Below are 16,768 nucleotides of genomic sequence, written 5' to 3'. Positions count from 1 at the left end.
GTCTTCACTACAACCCACCTCTAAAAAATCATTCTACTTAACTTAACCCATCACCTTTCTCTAACAAAACCACCATTCATACCACTACCCACACTCTATGTCATAAACTTAACCCATCACTTTTTTATAACAAAATTACCTACCCACGTCACAACTCACACATTTTTCTCATCATTTCCCTTAAACCTATCTTCACAAGCCATCCCCACACCCCTTCTATCCAATCAATCCATCCAAATACTTAATCTCCACACCTTTTGAACTCATGTTACCATCATCTCCACCCTCCCAAAAACTAATCCCTTACACAACCTATTCTTTTAATTAAACATCACATCACTTCACCTCATTAAACACTCAACCCAAATGGGTTGGGGGGGATTCAACTCATTTGGATAAAAAAAACTACACATTTACCTCCCCTTCTACAAATACCATCTTCTCAACCCTAAATTTCACACCCCTTACCTTCAAGCCTCATGTCATTTTCCATCTTTCTACATTTTCATCCCATCCTACTCCTAAAAGCAACCCTCAATACCTATAAATACCTCTCCCCACCTTCTAAAAAGGGGCACCAAGCACCAAATCTAAAAAAAAAAAATCTCCCAACTCTCTTCTACTCAACTCCCATCTTCTCTCATCATTTCTTTAGTTTGAAAAATATATTTTCATAATTTTACTAAGGACCCAAGAAGAAGAAAAGAAGGAACAAGAGAAGAAAGGGAAGACCTAAATCTCAAGGTAGGATTGAGGACAGCATTGCACTCCCTTTCTCTCCCCTCTTCATCACCCTCTTCTATTTCCTACTTTCATTTTTTATTTTATTTTAACATACCTATAAGATGTAGTGTTTCCCCTCCCCTATATCTGGTATATCGGACTTTAGTTCGGTTGAAAGCATAAGGGTTGTAATCACCTTGAAAAGATAACCGTTTTAAATCCTTCAACTCGTTTGAGGCAATCTGTATTCGAGTCTTTCTGAATCCATGAGAATGGGCCTACAACTATTAGCCAACACTTTTCAGAAAAAAAAATAAAGATTGTTCCCAATGCTAGATTTTCATAAGGACCATCTCCTTTAATGAGATGATCCCGATAATCCAAGCCGATAGTAAATCCATTCTTAGAGTACAAGTTGTCCATCGGTCGACTTTTTTATTTATTTCATTTTTATCCGAAAATGACCAAGTTACTTTGAGGTTACCACCGATTGGTGGAGAGAAAGGGGTACTTAACACATTCCCTTTTCTCTAATCGAACCGTTTGCCTAGATTTTAGGTGGATCGGTGTTTTATCCGTACGAGAGTCACTAAACGCTAAAACGACACTCTTTTCAAATACATTCCGGGTGACCATTGACACCTTTTTACAAAAAGGAATGGTGACGACTCTAAACTCTCGTAGAGGTGATAATCGAATATAAAAAATCATGCATCTACAAGACTGTAGAGGAAATCCCTTATAGAATTTTCACATGTTGTATGTTCATCGCCAGTCATTTTGGGAACCCCTTCTTCCTCTGTTCTTTTTTCTTCTCTACTTTCTTCATATCTTCCTTCTTATTTTCTTTTCTAGTTATTTTTTTTCTTTCTTTATTTCAAACTTTGTTGTATTTTTTCCCTTAAGTTCCAATAGCCTCTCTCGTAAAATCTGATTTATTTTACCCTCCACCATTCTCTACATTCCCCACTCATCACCCTCATCCTTCTCCATTCCCCCTCATCACCCTCATTCACTTCCATCTGATCTTCTTCTTTATTTTTCTTTCTTTTATCTTCTCCGTCATTTTTCTTTTTCTCTTTCTTATTCCTTTTCTTCTCATTTTCTGGCTTTCTTTTCTTTTCCTACTTAAGCTTCTTTTTCTTCCTCTCGAGTCACAAATCACTAACCTTTTGCTTTTTGGTTTCCACAACTACTAGCTCTTTCATTTTCTTTTTCTTGCCAACATATTCACTTCCATAAGAAGGCTTGCTTGACACATGTCTAGTAGCATGTCTGATAGACCTTCTCATTGCACATGTTCTTCTTTTTCACTATCAATAAATTTATTTCATTAAAGATTTTATCAATCTTCATCTCATACTCATTCATTCTCTTCACCAAATCACTATAAGAATTCATCTTCTTAGCCCTACTATCTTCGCCCTCTTCCTCTTCCTCCTCCTCCTCATCAATATCTTTCGGGGCCTAACATCATATGACACAAAAACATACCAGTACTACAATACAGAAGATATTATTATTTTTAAAAGTGTTTAACGCTACTATATGATATACATTTAGCAAATCTGCTATAACCCCCTTCCCACTTTCTATTTTTTGAAATCCAAAGACTCACTACTGCCTACAAGTATGAAATTTGAAAATTAATCAATTTAATATAGCTTAACTTAAAATCAATTTAATTTTTATTATAATTAATAAATCACATACCTTAGTACTTTCAAAAAAATTCACATAATAGAACCCCTCTGAAACTTATGTGGTCGCCATTTTAGTATATACGTGGGAAGTTGATGTTTATAAGTTTCGGAATTAGCGCCAACACATGCTCGAATGCCCAAATCTACACAAAATATATAATAAAATAAACTAATAAAAATCACACAAAATGATAAGTATTTTTTGTACAAAATTAATAAAAATAAGTTAACAAACCTATAAGGTTATAATGCATTTGAAAATGTTATAAACATCTTTATTTATTTGCCTTACGATATTTTCAATCGAAGTTAGCAAATAAAAAAAAATCATTCCCCATGGATAGTTGTTAATTTCACCATGTCGTTAGTAAGGTGAACATACTCTCAACTAATCGAATTACTTGTATTTATCAACAAAAAGTCAGTTAAAACATACAACATAGACAACTTAACAAACACTTCATTGGAGATATGGCCCTTAAGAGCATCTTCAATTTCCATCCTCCTTAGCCACTTCTTGTCCTGAGGAATGTGTTTGAATACAGTACTTCGTAAAGAAGATGACCTAGTATTAGGGCCTCAAGAACTAGAAGTACTTCGCAAACATTAATTGTAATTTAATAAAAAATTTAAAAAGACCTCGTTACTATATTTATAATACCCATATTAATCCCTTGACCATGGTCAATAAGGATGACTACCACACGTTGACACAAATGCAAGGGCACTATTATGAAAAAGATTCAAATTTAATTCAAAATTAATCTGACGTGTTTGGGGATTTGACTACATGTGTCAAATATGATATGATGTTTAATGATTTGAAAACACGTCAATAAATAACACCCCTCTGTTCAAATGAATAACGTGAAATAATGTGCCTCTTTATAAAATGTTTACACTACAGTATAAATAAAATAAATCTCTGTAAATAGGCGCTTTTCTATTTTCAAAAAAATAATATTAAATCTTCTTTTTCATATGAATTTCTTCTTCTTCATCTCCACTTACATATTCTTCTTCTTTGAATTTTCAATATCTCCATCTTGAATTTATGTAGTCTTCTTCTTTTGATCTCAGTTCGAACCTCAGAAATGTGTTCTTCATTTTTTTGGTCTGCAATATATATAGAACAAGAAAAAAGACAGTGAGAATTTATTATTTTTAATATGAAAAGTGTAATCATTATACTTGCAACGGAAGACGGTACCATGTTTAGTGTTAGAATGGTTAAAGGGTAGTTTCGGTATAGAATTTACTTTTTTGTTGATGTGGCAATTTTGAAAGGTAAACTGCCAATTCTAAAGAGATCAAGCCCAAACTCGTAACTTGTGAATGTTAGGAGCCCGAATCACTAAAACCCCCGAATCTTTTTATATACAATATGGTATGTATAAGTCATATCTCACATGCAATGAACATTTTTGCTCGTCCAATTTATAATGACCATTGAACCCCAATTGAGAGCAATCTCTTTGATTGAGAAATAAATTCATCAAGTGATTAATCATTAAAAGGGATAACTTTTTTCTTCGTGACTCTAGACCTATTTTTAGTTCTGAAAAGAATACAAGTATTTAAACGTTCTAGATCATTGTACGTTGTTGAATTTCGCTTTAGTAGATTCTTAATTCGGATGACCAATTACATTGTATATGATAGTAAGGAATTTTTTTTAAGTGATCATGATGAAAATGAATTTTATGGAATTTAGAGTGATAGTACTGAATAAAATGTCAAGAAAAAAGAGAGTAGGATTTTAATTTTGGGGGTGGGGGCAATCACGAGAGAATAATGAGGTCGGGAAATAATTTTCCTACTAATTCCTTTGGGTGGAAAAAATGAATGTTGGGAAAAATACACAATCATACACTAGAAAATGGCATTCTTCATAAAAATCGTTTCATGTGCAATCATAAGTACCCTTAAATGTTTTGCTTTCAATTGAATGGGCATTCACCTATATCCATCTTTCTAAGGGTTATTGAGCCCAATCAAATTATCACTTTGGCAATCCAATATGACAGTCCTCTAGATTTCATTGAAAAACACATATCCAATTTTTTCATTTTAATAATAATACAAAAAATTGGGCTTGATCCAAGGTTTTGAAAATGGACGGCAACTGAACTCCCAAAATTACAATAAAAATTGAACGGTAAAAGTTAACTTTGAAAAAAAAAATTTAACTTCATAGAATTATGTCCTTTACAACCGTCTAGTTGTGGCATCAAATCACGTATTTGGATACCACAAAGTGAACTCAACGACCATTAGTATGATTTGAAATCATGCTAATTTAGTAAGACTATCTTGGTTATAAAATAAAATAAAATAAAATTTAAAGAAGTAAAAATAACTTTTTATCATAATTAACAAAAGAGAGAAAGAGAAGAACAATAGCATTACCACATATAAATAAGAATAACAAATGATAAAAATGGGATAATACAACGAAGTAAGTCATCTGCTCAAACAGACACACACAAATAAATATCTAAAGGGACATGCTGGCCCAGTCATCTTCATAGCCTACTTTCTTCTTCTTCTTCATGCTCTTCTTCTTTTGTCCAAGTGCCATCATCATAGCTCCAAGGAGGTGACGTGAGTTTGTCACAATTATCAACTTCAAGTTGTCTTAAGAATGGCATTGCCTTTTTCATCCTAAGCCAATCTACCTGCAAGTTTGGTAGATCATTCAAGATTAAGTTCTCTAATTCCCAAACCACATTTTCAACACCAAACAACTTTGAACTCATTCCAGTAATATTTTCTGAAGAACATATAAAGAGTCGTTGCGAATTTGAAAGAGTAGTTGGATTGATCCATGCTGGTGTCGTTTCTCCTGGATACTCTACGAATTCTAGTTCCTGAAGCTTCTGAAGACGAGGAATCTCATAATCAACTTTCCTTATGATTTGCTCACCTATCCCATTTTTGAATTCTACAATTAAAATCTCCAGTTGTACAAACTCAGATAAGACTTTCAGCTCCTCTTCTTTTAAATGATCTTTTGAATCAATGGTAATCTTGAGTTTTTTAAGTAGCGTCAACTTTTTCAAGTTAGAAAGGTGACACCCATCTTCAACATTGGAATTTGCAAACCTAAACCCCCAAAGTTCATCAAGGTTTGTTAGCTTTCCAACCCCACCGGGTAGATACTCTATTTGTTCACATTCAATTAAAAGTTACTTGGTTAGTTTTTCCAAAGTTGTCACCTGTCTAGGAAGCCTTTTTAAATTCTCACAGTCACGTAGAACAAGAGATCGAAGGTTTTGAAGATTTTCTATAGAATCCGGGAGTTCATATAAACGCGACCTTACTATTGTGAGACAAATTAGATGTGACAAAGATCCTATCTCACTCCACCAATTCACCTTGGAAGAGACATTCTCTAAAATGTTATGGGTGTTGAAACTTATGTGTAAAATCCTCAACCATTTTAATTGCGGTAATTTGAGTCCAACATTTGATGCAAACTCCTCTTCACACAAATCAATCCCGATCATGGTCCGCAACAATTGGGAATTAATTTGATCAATCTTTGAATTCTCAACATGTAGTCGACGTGAATCGTTTGTACAAGTTAGCATGCCCCTGTCATCCAATCCCCAAAAATTTTCATCCTTGGCAATCTTTATAATCATGTCGCGTACCATATCATGGACTCCATAGCTTGTAAATCTTGCTCCATAGTTGTCTTTCTCTACACCTAATATTAAATTACGGCCAATTAATTCATCAAGGTATTCTAATCCAATCTCCTCAACAGTCCTTCCATCCCTTTGTCGAACAAAGCCCTCACCTATCCACCACCAAACTATATCAAAAACACTTATCTCATAATCTTTTGGGAATGCAGCGAAATACAACATACAAGGCTTCAAAAGTTTAGGAAGCTCTTCATAACTTAACTGCAATGGAGAAAAAATCAACTCATCTTGGACCGCCAACACTTGCTTTAGATGCATAGATATTCGTTTCCACTCGTGGACAGAATCCCCTTTCCCTATCAACACCCCACCAACAACTCTGATTGCCAAAGGAAGCCCTTTACATTGAGAAACTATCTCCTTGCCGATGTGCTCTATTTTTGGATTTGGGCATTGACCGCCATCGTTTGCAAATGCTGTTTTGGTGAATAATAACCAATCGTCTCCATTGGAAAGAACTTTTGGACAATGTATGTGCTTCTCAATGGTCCCCATTGATCGTACCATTACTGCATTCCTTGTTGTAACAATAACACAACCACCCTTGTTAAAACAATTCTGGGTTTTCCAAAGGGCTCTTTACCAACCAATTATTTGGGTGTTCCGCTGTTTACTGGAAGAGTTACGAGAGAAATGTGTAGGGGCTTGGTTTCCAAGATCTCGAGGAAGATGATGGGTTGGAAGTCCAATCTTCTATCTGAAGGTGGTCGTTTAACCTTACTTTCACATGTACTCACTTCCATTCCAGTGTACCTAATTTCAATTCTACCCATTCCAAAGTATATTTCAGATTCTTTGGAGTCGAGCTTTGCTAAATTCTTTTGGGGTAGTACTGAGGGTAAAAGGAAAAATCATCTTGTTGCTTGGCATAAAGTATGTAAACCTAAGCTAGAAGGTGGGCTAGGTATTAAAACTCTTGCTGAGATCCATAAAACAGGTTTAACGAAAACATGCTGGAGATTGGTAAATGAGAAAGGGTTGTGGATAGACTACCTTAAGAAGAAGTATGTCAAGGATGGAAATTGGTGGACTCCGTCAAAAACGAGGGGCTCCAAGATTTGGAGAACTTTTCGAAATTTTCTTCATCCAACAATTAGACTTTCAAAAAATTTGATTGGAGACGGTGCGACGACTTCTCTCTTCCTACACAACTGGAGAGGTTCAGTTCCGTTGATCGATTCCTACCCAGATGAAAATAAACAAATTATGGTGAAGGAGGTATGGAGTCATGTGGGCTGGAATGTTTCTAAACTTAGAGACCTAATTCAAGATGGCAATGCAGTGGAAGAGATTATTGCTTCTAATCTTCAGCAAACAAGTTTTGATAGAACAATCTGGAAGCCGTCAAAATCTGGGTTGTTTTCGTCCCGTTCGGCATGGGAATCAGTGAGAGAAAGGGGTAATGTATCTCATATCTGCAAAGCAATCTGGAAGGCTCAGGTACCCACCAAGATGAAGACTTTGGCGTGGAAGATCTATCATAAAGCATGTCCGGTGGATTGGATCCGAAAAAAATGGGGTTTCTCCATGGCGTCAAGATGTCCATGCTGTGAAGATGATGAAGAAACTGTTGAACACCTTTTCTATAAATGTTCTTTTTCTATAAAGGTGTGGAATTTTTTTAGCTGCCACCTTCTAGATGAGCAAGTCAGAATTATGACGCCTGGATTACTTCTTAATTGGGGCCTATCGAAAAATTCTCAATTTGGAAATGCCAATGGAATGATTCCATGGGTAGTATGCTGGAACATTTGGATCACTAGGAATAAATGTATCTTTGAGAACAAGAAGGCCTCTGTCCAGGGAGTTATATTCAGCTGTTTGAAATGGCTAAAAGAACTAGAAGATCATCAGATTTTCAAATATCCTTCCTCAGATGATGAAATCAAAAAGCTTCAAGCTATAGGTATACATAGGAGAACGATTCCTCAAAGACGTATAGTCAAAGTCTGCTGGGAAAAACCGCCAGCTGGCTGGTTTAAACTTAATACTGACGGTGCGGCAAGAGGTAACCCAGGTATTTCAGGAGGTGGTGCTATTCTACGTGATGATCATGGAGAACTTGTGGCAGCAGGGCACTGGGTTTTCGGAGAAGCGACAAACAATGTAGCTGAAATCCGTGCATTGGTAGTTGCATTGGAGAGCTTTGATTTAGTTGGTAAAAAAATTATTGTTGAAATGGATTCAGCTATCATAGTGAGGGGTCTTGCAAGTCATGTAGTCTCTTGGAAACTAGACGAATGGATATATAAGGCACGGACAATGCTATCGAAAATCGAAGTCAGAGTAACTCATGTTTGGAGAGAGGCAAATGTTGTTGCAGACGCCCTTGCTGCAGCAGCAATTCATAGTCAACAGTCGATGAAGTTCATGCGAGTAATGGAGTTACCTATTAATGTTAAACATGCTTATACTGGAGATAAGCTTGAATTGCCTCAACTTCGAATTGTAAATCGTTAGGGTCTGCCCTATGTACAAATTTTCCCATATATAATATAAATCATCTTGCTTGCTTAGCAAAAAAAAAAAAAAAACGTAGTTCTTCCAATAGACCACCGACATCAATGTCTGATAAATTCTTCTCCACATTCAGTTTTCTTAAAAGATTTTTGATTAATTCATCATATTTGACAGTTTGGGAAACTGTCGCAAGCAAGATACATTCGAAGGAATCCCTCAATTGAAGATCATTCATTATCTTTTGAGCAAGGGTCGTTTTGCCTATTCTACCCATCCCCACAATCCCAATGATCCTCATGGGTCCACTTGCATCCATGACCCACTGTTTAATTTTCTTCACGTCATCTGCTAGGCTTACTATTTCAGTATCATTCACCATGATTGGATATCTTGTCGGTCGACTAGTTCCGGCACGTTCATCACTTGGAAGATTGACAGTTGAAGGCAGGTAAGTTTTCATCTTCTCTCTAAGATCTCCTATTTCTTGATTTATTTCACTCAATCTCTTTCCCATTTGATAATGATGTTTTAATAATGAAAGAGAGATGCAACACATGAACTTTTATTTTCGTCTTCGTCTTTGTCGTCGTCTTAGAAACAACTCACAATCTTCTGTAATGTTCTCAGCTTCATATAGTAATTCTGTTAGTTCCCTTGCAACAATTTTTAAAGGTCCCTTTCGATCATTTATCCTCATGTTATTTGTGACTTCGAGGAAGCTTTGCATGTGAGGAAGCTCCTTTTGCATTTTCCTGAATTGTTTTTGGAATTCAAGCACTTGACGCACTTCATTTAAGAGACTTTCAAGCAATTTTTCTACTAGAACACTGACAACTGCTTCCGCCATTTTCTTGTAAAACTTCTCTATGTAATTACAACAATACAAGTATACATTTTTGTTAGTAAAGTTTAAAGTTTCTCTGTGTAATTACAATAATACATGTATGTGTGCTTGTTATCTTTTCTATATTTCCCTCTCATCATCCACATAATTTCTCTCTTGAAGCGAAAAAAAAAATCGAAAAAAAAAAAATTAATTAGGAAATCAAGAAACAGGGGATTGTAAAGAGAGAGGGAGCGAACATAGTGCATGTTATGTGACAAAGGGAGAGAAAAAGTATGGGGTTTGCAATACAATTTGAGAGGTGGGGGGATGTAATTAAATTAAACTTTAAAAAAGATTAGTTTTTAAACGATCTCCACTGTTAAATCTATGCAGATCTAACAATTGTATTGTGCTTGGCCAAAGATTTTGGCCATTTTAACGTTGCATCTCTTTCATGTTGTCTTGGATGATATAAAGCATTTAACTCTGGTTTACAATTTATGATAGTTTCTATTGGTATCCCAACTTTTACTTATTACACTCCAATTTCTTAAATTAAAACACACGTTTCAAATATAACAAAGTTTTGGCTCAAATTATAATTAAATATTACAAAACATTATAACACATTCAAACAATTTCAGTTGTTTACAATAAGAGAGCTTCTATTAACATCCCAACGTAACTTTTACTTATTATCAACCATACACTAATCTTTTTTATTTTTAATTGGAGTGTAATAAGTAAAAGTTGGGGTACGAATAGTAGCTCTCTTATCTATTTGTGTATATTTATATGAAATAATTTATAAATGTTTTTATGAAAAAGGGAATATTAGAATATGTCTAATCATAAATTCATATTTAATTTTGATAATAAATATTAAAATTCTAACAAAATTAATTATTTTAATTAAAATATACAAAATCTTGATTGATTCAATCGAGTTTTACCATCAGATGAGATTTTCAAAATATTGTTAAATGACATCGAGATGGCTTGGGCAAGTTATCTCGGCCTCGAACAAGATTTGAAACCATGCTAAGGAGGAGGTTTAAGAATCTGTATTATTGGTTAGAGTATTAGATGTGAAGCATTGTAATAATGTGTACAATGATTACACAGAATCATATCTATGAAGATTTATGGAGATTTAAATATGATAGATTAGTTAGAGATTTGAACTAATTGTGTTTATTTAATCTCTTAGAGTTTGTTACTAGTGTCTATATAAACCCCATTTGGGTCATGTAATCATCATAAAAAATAAATCATATATTAGCATTTTACATGGTATGAAAGCTCAAGCTCCAATGAGCACACCAATCCCGTTGTGTCGTTCTTTCACCGGTGGTGTGGTCATATGTTGGCGGAATCCAATTCATCAATTTCATAGAATTTCATCTCTTTTTTATATTTCATCAAACATCACATGAGCACTCAAAACTTCTATCGTCTAAATCCCTACATCGACACATAAAAAGATCACCTATTCTTGTTCAGATCTTTCTTCAAATATCTATTGTGAAAGACGTACACATGCAAATCTAAGATCAGAAGAAGACGATAAAAAAAGTTGGCTCCACACGAATCAACAAGATCAGATCTATGATTCCTCCCTGAAGATCATCCAAGTATCACCTCAACAAATATTTCTTAAAGGATTACTTGTTGGAGATAAAGCCTACCTCTTAAGATTCCTAACATTTTAGGTTAGCCAAGTCCAGGAAGGAAAAGAAAAAATGCGAAGAAAAAATCAATTTTAGTTGCTAGACAAGACATGTAACGCCCTCGATTTTTAAACACATGTCTCGACGAAATTTGTAGGTCAACATATTGGAGATTTTTTTAAAGTTGGAATTTAATAAAACCGATTATACCATTAGATTCGCACCGAAATAGACTATAAGATTGCGAAAATCGAAATTCAGGACGTTGGCTTTTCAATTAAAACAAAACAAATTGAATAATGACCGTTACATCCTTTTAACACTATAAATACTAAAACCCTAATCCCATTGTAGTATTTTACTTTCTTAAGTTTCTTTAACACTAGTCATCATCTAGTTTTATCATTGAAATCCTTTTGATTTTTACGAAGGTTTTATCAAGACCTAAGAAATGAAACTCAAAATAAAATCGATTCAGTTTTCATATAAGACGAATCAAACAATGTAGGAAACAAAGTGGTGGATCCAAATTTCTTGTTGTAAAGAAAACCTAATTTGAGTAGTATTGCGATTTTGGTAAAGAGAGTTTTGTTGGATCTTTTACAATTCATATAAAAAAATTAGCTAAATACTTTATTACAATTTCTTTAGCTTTTAATAGAAATTGAATTTTAGATCTACTAAAAATATAATTATGAGATCAATAGAAAATTTTTGTATTCTATAAACGAATTATATCAAATAAATTTACATAAATAATTATGCTTTTGAATGTTAATATAGATTTGTGATTTAATTCTTGAATGATCATACTTGTGCATAAAGTGTGGTGAATTATATTATAATCATGCATTGCATATAACGATGAGAGGAAGTTGTAATTGAAAAAAAATATAAGTGATAAAATCCTGTATAGAACATTTTGTGTATAGAAATGACCTAACGGTTGGCCAAGCCGGATAATTGATCGGATTATAGTTAACGATTGACTAACCCAAGTAATAGTCAGTTTAGGTGTGTAGACCTCATGCATTCACATTTTTTTTTTTTTTGCATCATTGATTGTCTTGTAAATAAATATAGTTAGATTAATTAATTTTATATGAAATATTTTAGATTTATCAAACTCACCCTTGCGATTAACATTTTCAAGTTATGTTTACTTGGGAAATTAGTGTAATGGGAGTGGAGAATAAAATTTAGGAAATTATTATCTTTTATTTATTTTAAGATATAATTTCTTTTTCTAAATTGGAGTCACGATTTTTGCATTGACTATATTTTTAAGGAGAATTTGTTTTGATGAATAAATAAAGTTTTGGTGGATCATTTGATGTTTATATTTTTGTAATTTTCATGATCTCCATAGATAAGCCTTTTACTTGAAATTTTTATCATAGGCTTCTCATATGCTTGAGAAGTTGTAAGAATCTTTTTAGGAATTACCTTGATCATTTGGTATTTTAAACATATTTATCACTAATGAAAATTTATGATTATTTTCTATAATAAAATACTATATTATTGATTTTCAATCAAACCTATTTTTATTCATATTTTGAAAATATGTAAAACATGAAAGTTGTGGAGTTTTTCACCTATCTTTACTCCGTTTTGGTATTTAAAAAAAAAAAAAAACATATTCTCATTGAAAATACCATATAGTGCAGTATTTATTTATTATTTTCATAATCCTTAATTTTTACTCTTGAATATAGACTATGACATTTCTTTATTTCAATTTATAACGAATTCTTTAAAAATCCTACAAATTAGTAAGTTGATTGAACATCAGTAGGTTAGATAAAAAAAATAGATTTTATCATATTTGGAGGTGTTTAGTATTTTTATTAGTCATGAATACATTTTTAAATTATTAATATATTTCTTAAAGTTTCCGAATTGATATTATGAATATTGATATGAATTTCCTACACCGATTTATAATTTTCAAAACAGTAGGTATCTCAAAACTAGTTAGCTATTAGAGATTAATATGTTTGTTTTTCTCTTTATTTATATATTTATTTGAATTTAATCTAATTAATATTTTTAAATTAAATTAAATGTCATGTCAATCACACCTGGGTTATAGATATTTGAATTGGACCAAAATATTGAGTCGGGTCATTGGATTCAAAATTTGGGGTCTGACAAGACATCATAATGGGTATATAAGCAAGACTGATTTGGTACGTCTTGTATATGGTATACAGCAAATCCAAAGCCCAACTTATACAACAATCTATTCCACAACCATTGCAACATCCAAGTTTGAGTCCAAACACATGAGGACCATTTTTCTGGCTTAAAATGCTTATGTGTGTTTTTTTTTTTGGGTAAGTAAAAATGCTTATTGGTTTGATATTGCCCAAAGCTCCCTAGATCCACATGAGCCTTTCAATCATTTACGATCAAGCTCATTATGGTCCATAGAGACCCATTTTCATGTTTAAGACCCAATAGAGGTCATTGCCAATGATTGAGCCCATGGAGCCGACATAGAGCTCATTTTTCTAGCCCATTAGAAATCACATTTTCGGATTAAAATCCGCCAGGTTTCGGTCTAGCCAAAATCAATCATGGCCCATTTGAGTTGAGCGGTTAGCTCCTTTGATTTAGATACATCATTTTTTTTCAGGCAAACAACCACAACAAGTTAAGCAGATTTCGTGGATTTTAACGACATCAACATTGTTTTTTCAACTCGTATTAGCATTGAAGGCTCTTCTTTGACCATCCTTCTCTTTGAAATTATTAATTTTTCAACAAACTAAAGTTGATCCTTGATCACCATTAGTTTGAGGGGCGTTGTAATAAGGTGTACAATGATACACCAAATCATATCAATGAAGATTTAGATATAGTAGATTAGTTAAAGATTTGAATTGATTGTGGTTATCTAATTTGATAGAGTTTGTTATTAGTTTCTATATAAACCCTATTAGGTTCATGTAATTATCACAAATAATAAATCAAATATCATCATTTCACACTATCTTGGTCGAGTCATCTAGTTTCAAATGAGCCAATTCGACGCAAAATGAAACAACTATGAAATTGAAAGTACCTAATTTGTTATAGTGATTTGAATGTTGAAGAACTAGAATCTAGAGGCTGAAGACTAAATTCTTAAAAAAGAAATTATTATAGACCATGGTTTCAAAACTCATATTGACGTCTTGTGTCATTCATGAATGAGACCGAGTTGTCTCGGAAGAGAGAAACCATTTAACTCAGGTTACAATTATTTTTTCATAAATATTTATATAAAAAGAATTATAATTTTTTTAAGAAAATAAGGTAGATTAGAAGATGTTTAGTAATAAAATCATATTTTATTTATATACTAAATGCTTAATTTTTTTTAAATTAACTATTTTAATTAAAATATAAAAAATCCCGATTGACACGAATGAGTTTTATTGACTTGGCTGATATTTTCAATATCGTTTGAGTCATCTAGTTTTTCTCGCGAGATTTTGCATATGTGAGTCACTATGTTTATTTGTCTTGTTCAAGGACGATACCGAGATTTAAAACAATGCCTCAAATCCAATATTAGTAATTGATTGCATAATTTTCAGGTGCTTAATTTAGTAAAAACTGGATGTTGTCCTCCCATTGTTGAATCCCTTTTTAATGATTTTTTTTTTTCAATTTAATTTGTAATTCTAGATGCCTTCATTGTGGAGTACGAATTAGTTGTTTAAAATTTCCGTGCTAAGTTGATTGACCAATGGCATGATGCCATGTGTATTAAAAAAAATAAAAATACACTAGATTAGTCGGTGGAGAGAAACTCTAAGGAGAGAATTTTTGAACGGCTAAGAGCTTTTGGATTTTAAGGACACATGGTAAAATCATAGCTGTTCATCAGCTTAGCACAAAACACTTTTCACAACAAATTTGTACTCTTGTGTGTGAAATGCTATGGTGTGTGGATTGTAACGGTGCACAAAATTCCTTAATTGTATATGATGTAATAGAAATATCGTGTTGGTTTAGGCATGATGTGCATAAATTAGATCATAATACGAGAATCTGACTTGCCTTTTCGACTCACTAGTGTGCAACATAAAATACATTACTTTACCAAAAATGTCATTCAAATGATTAAGGATCCCCCCAACGATAGTTTTCTTGTGAATACTGGGAACTTAAGGAAATTAGACAAATTTATCCTCAAGGGTCTCCTAAGAGCACATAAATAGAGGACCCATCTAAGGCCATTGAGAGATCGACAATTCTAAGACTCAAAATTCTGCCATTTTCTCTCCTTGAAGCTTTCTAGTACCCCCAAACCCTGCCCAAATCTAGTCTCATACATCATAGAAACCTATACCAAAAAGAAGAAGGAAGAAGAAAGAAGAAAAAAGAGAAGAGTCTTATATTTCTGGTTTATGTAATAAATTCTCTCTAATCCCCTACTTCTACTACCCCTTTCTTTTATTTTGACCATTTTAATTTCTAGTAATTTAGTTGTAGCTAGATTACTTTTGTTTCAAATGTCTTGGGTGGCAGAGAGTAACCCTCTATGGAGGTAATCTCCCCTTATACGTCCATAATAAACATCTAGTGAGTATTTTATTTCTTGTATAGTTTTCATTTCAATTTCCCTTAAATTTCTAGTTTAGCTACTCTTTCTCATGGTTATGGAGGAAGAGAATAATCCCTCTTTATGATGTAATATTCTCTTTTATAAGTCCATTAATAAGTTCCAATGAGAACATTTCATGTATACACAATAACCACACACCACTTTCTTTATATTTCAAAAGGACTAAGAGTCAAAGGTGGAAGTCTCCCTAGATCTACACCTATTTTTTAAGCCAACAAAAATAGTCTCATAGGAACACATCTTCATGCATAAGATTTAAGTTCCGCCAAGAATGTATCCATTTGTGTATGTCCCAAGGACTAAACCAACAAAAAATAACTCCCAAGTGAGTAAATGAATGTATAGTAGTACTTAAGGACCCAAAATAGTGAAATCCAAGAGAATTTGCACTCAAGTCCCAAGTCCACAAAAAATGTCCGACAAGCACAACTTTCATCCTTGGCTAGTTCAATGATTTTATTTTGTGATTTTAGAGACCGATCTATAGTCCATTAGACTCTTCACTTCTCACGTCTCCTCTACTTCAAAAATATCTATAAAAAAAACCAAATTTCTATTTCACTATTGCCATTCTTTGGTAACCAACACTTGAGGGTGGGATAGGTGCTTAATACCTTTCTTATCCCTCAACAAAACTTCCTTACCTAGTTCTTAGGTAGACCCCTTTCCATTGTAGTGAGTCGTTGCAAACCAAAAAAATATATTTTAAAAACTTATTTCTATGGTGTCCATTCACACATTAAACATTGGATGATGGTGACTCCTAAACCCACGTAGATGAGGTCAAAACCATTTACAACCTCACGTATCTACAATGGGGATGCGTGTTAGGATTTTTGGACATGACATGTTTGATGATCAATTCACATTAAATGTTGAAGAGTCGATACTAATCCTTTTAATCAGTGAAATTAGATCGCCAACCAATATTGAATCGTTAATGTAGTTTGTCTCTCGAGGAAAATACTGAACTAAGATTATGCCCGAAGGGAATCTCGATGAGATTGATAAAGTAAAACATGAACTTGTCGCTTTAGAGATCGTGCACTTGT

At 33.3% G+C, this 16,768-nt stretch overlaps 1 protein-coding gene across 1 annotated transcript; it reads right to left on the bottom strand.

Moving 5' to 3' along the window:
• Positions 1-1,986: 1,986 nt before the first annotated feature.
• On the bottom strand, positions 1,987-6,646 carry LOC147381269 (disease resistance RPP13-like protein 4). The gene is made up of 3 exons (XM_086430688.1): positions 5,619-6,646; positions 5,105-5,531; positions 1,987-2,190 (listed from the first exon to the last, which is right to left on the bottom strand). The coding sequence occupies exons 1-3, from the start codon at positions 6,644-6,646 to the stop codon at positions 1,987-1,989; spliced, it is 1,659 nt and encodes a 552-aa protein (XP_086286814.1).
• Between the last annotated feature and the right edge of the window lie 10,122 nt (positions 6,647-16,768).

This window comes from Akebia trifoliata, unplaced genomic scaffold (assembly GCF_017979445.1).
Source record: "Akebia trifoliata isolate Shusen 1 unplaced genomic scaffold, ASM1797944v1 Contig00608_ERROPOS3031104, whole genome shotgun sequence".
Taxonomy (NCBI): domain Eukaryota; kingdom Viridiplantae; phylum Streptophyta; class Magnoliopsida; order Ranunculales; family Lardizabalaceae; genus Akebia; species Akebia trifoliata.
The sequence above is the reverse complement of the archived record's forward strand: the minus strand, read 5'-3'. Positions and strand labels throughout refer to the sequence as shown.

Bases quoted from the DNA above. Each gene is read 5' to 3' on its own strand.
- LOC147381269 (XM_086430688.1), bottom strand. From the start codon at position 6,646: ATGGTACGATCAATGGGGACCATTGAGAAGCACATACATTGTCCAAAA. The intron at 5,532-5,618 runs GTAACTTTTAAT...TTGGGGGTTTAG, and splicing joins ACTTTGGAAAAACTAACCAA to GTTTGCAAATTCCAATGTTG. The intron at 2,191-5,104 runs GTAGATTGGCTT...ATATGATGTTAG, and splicing joins ATGATCTACCAAACTTGCAG to GCCCCGAAAGATATTGATGA.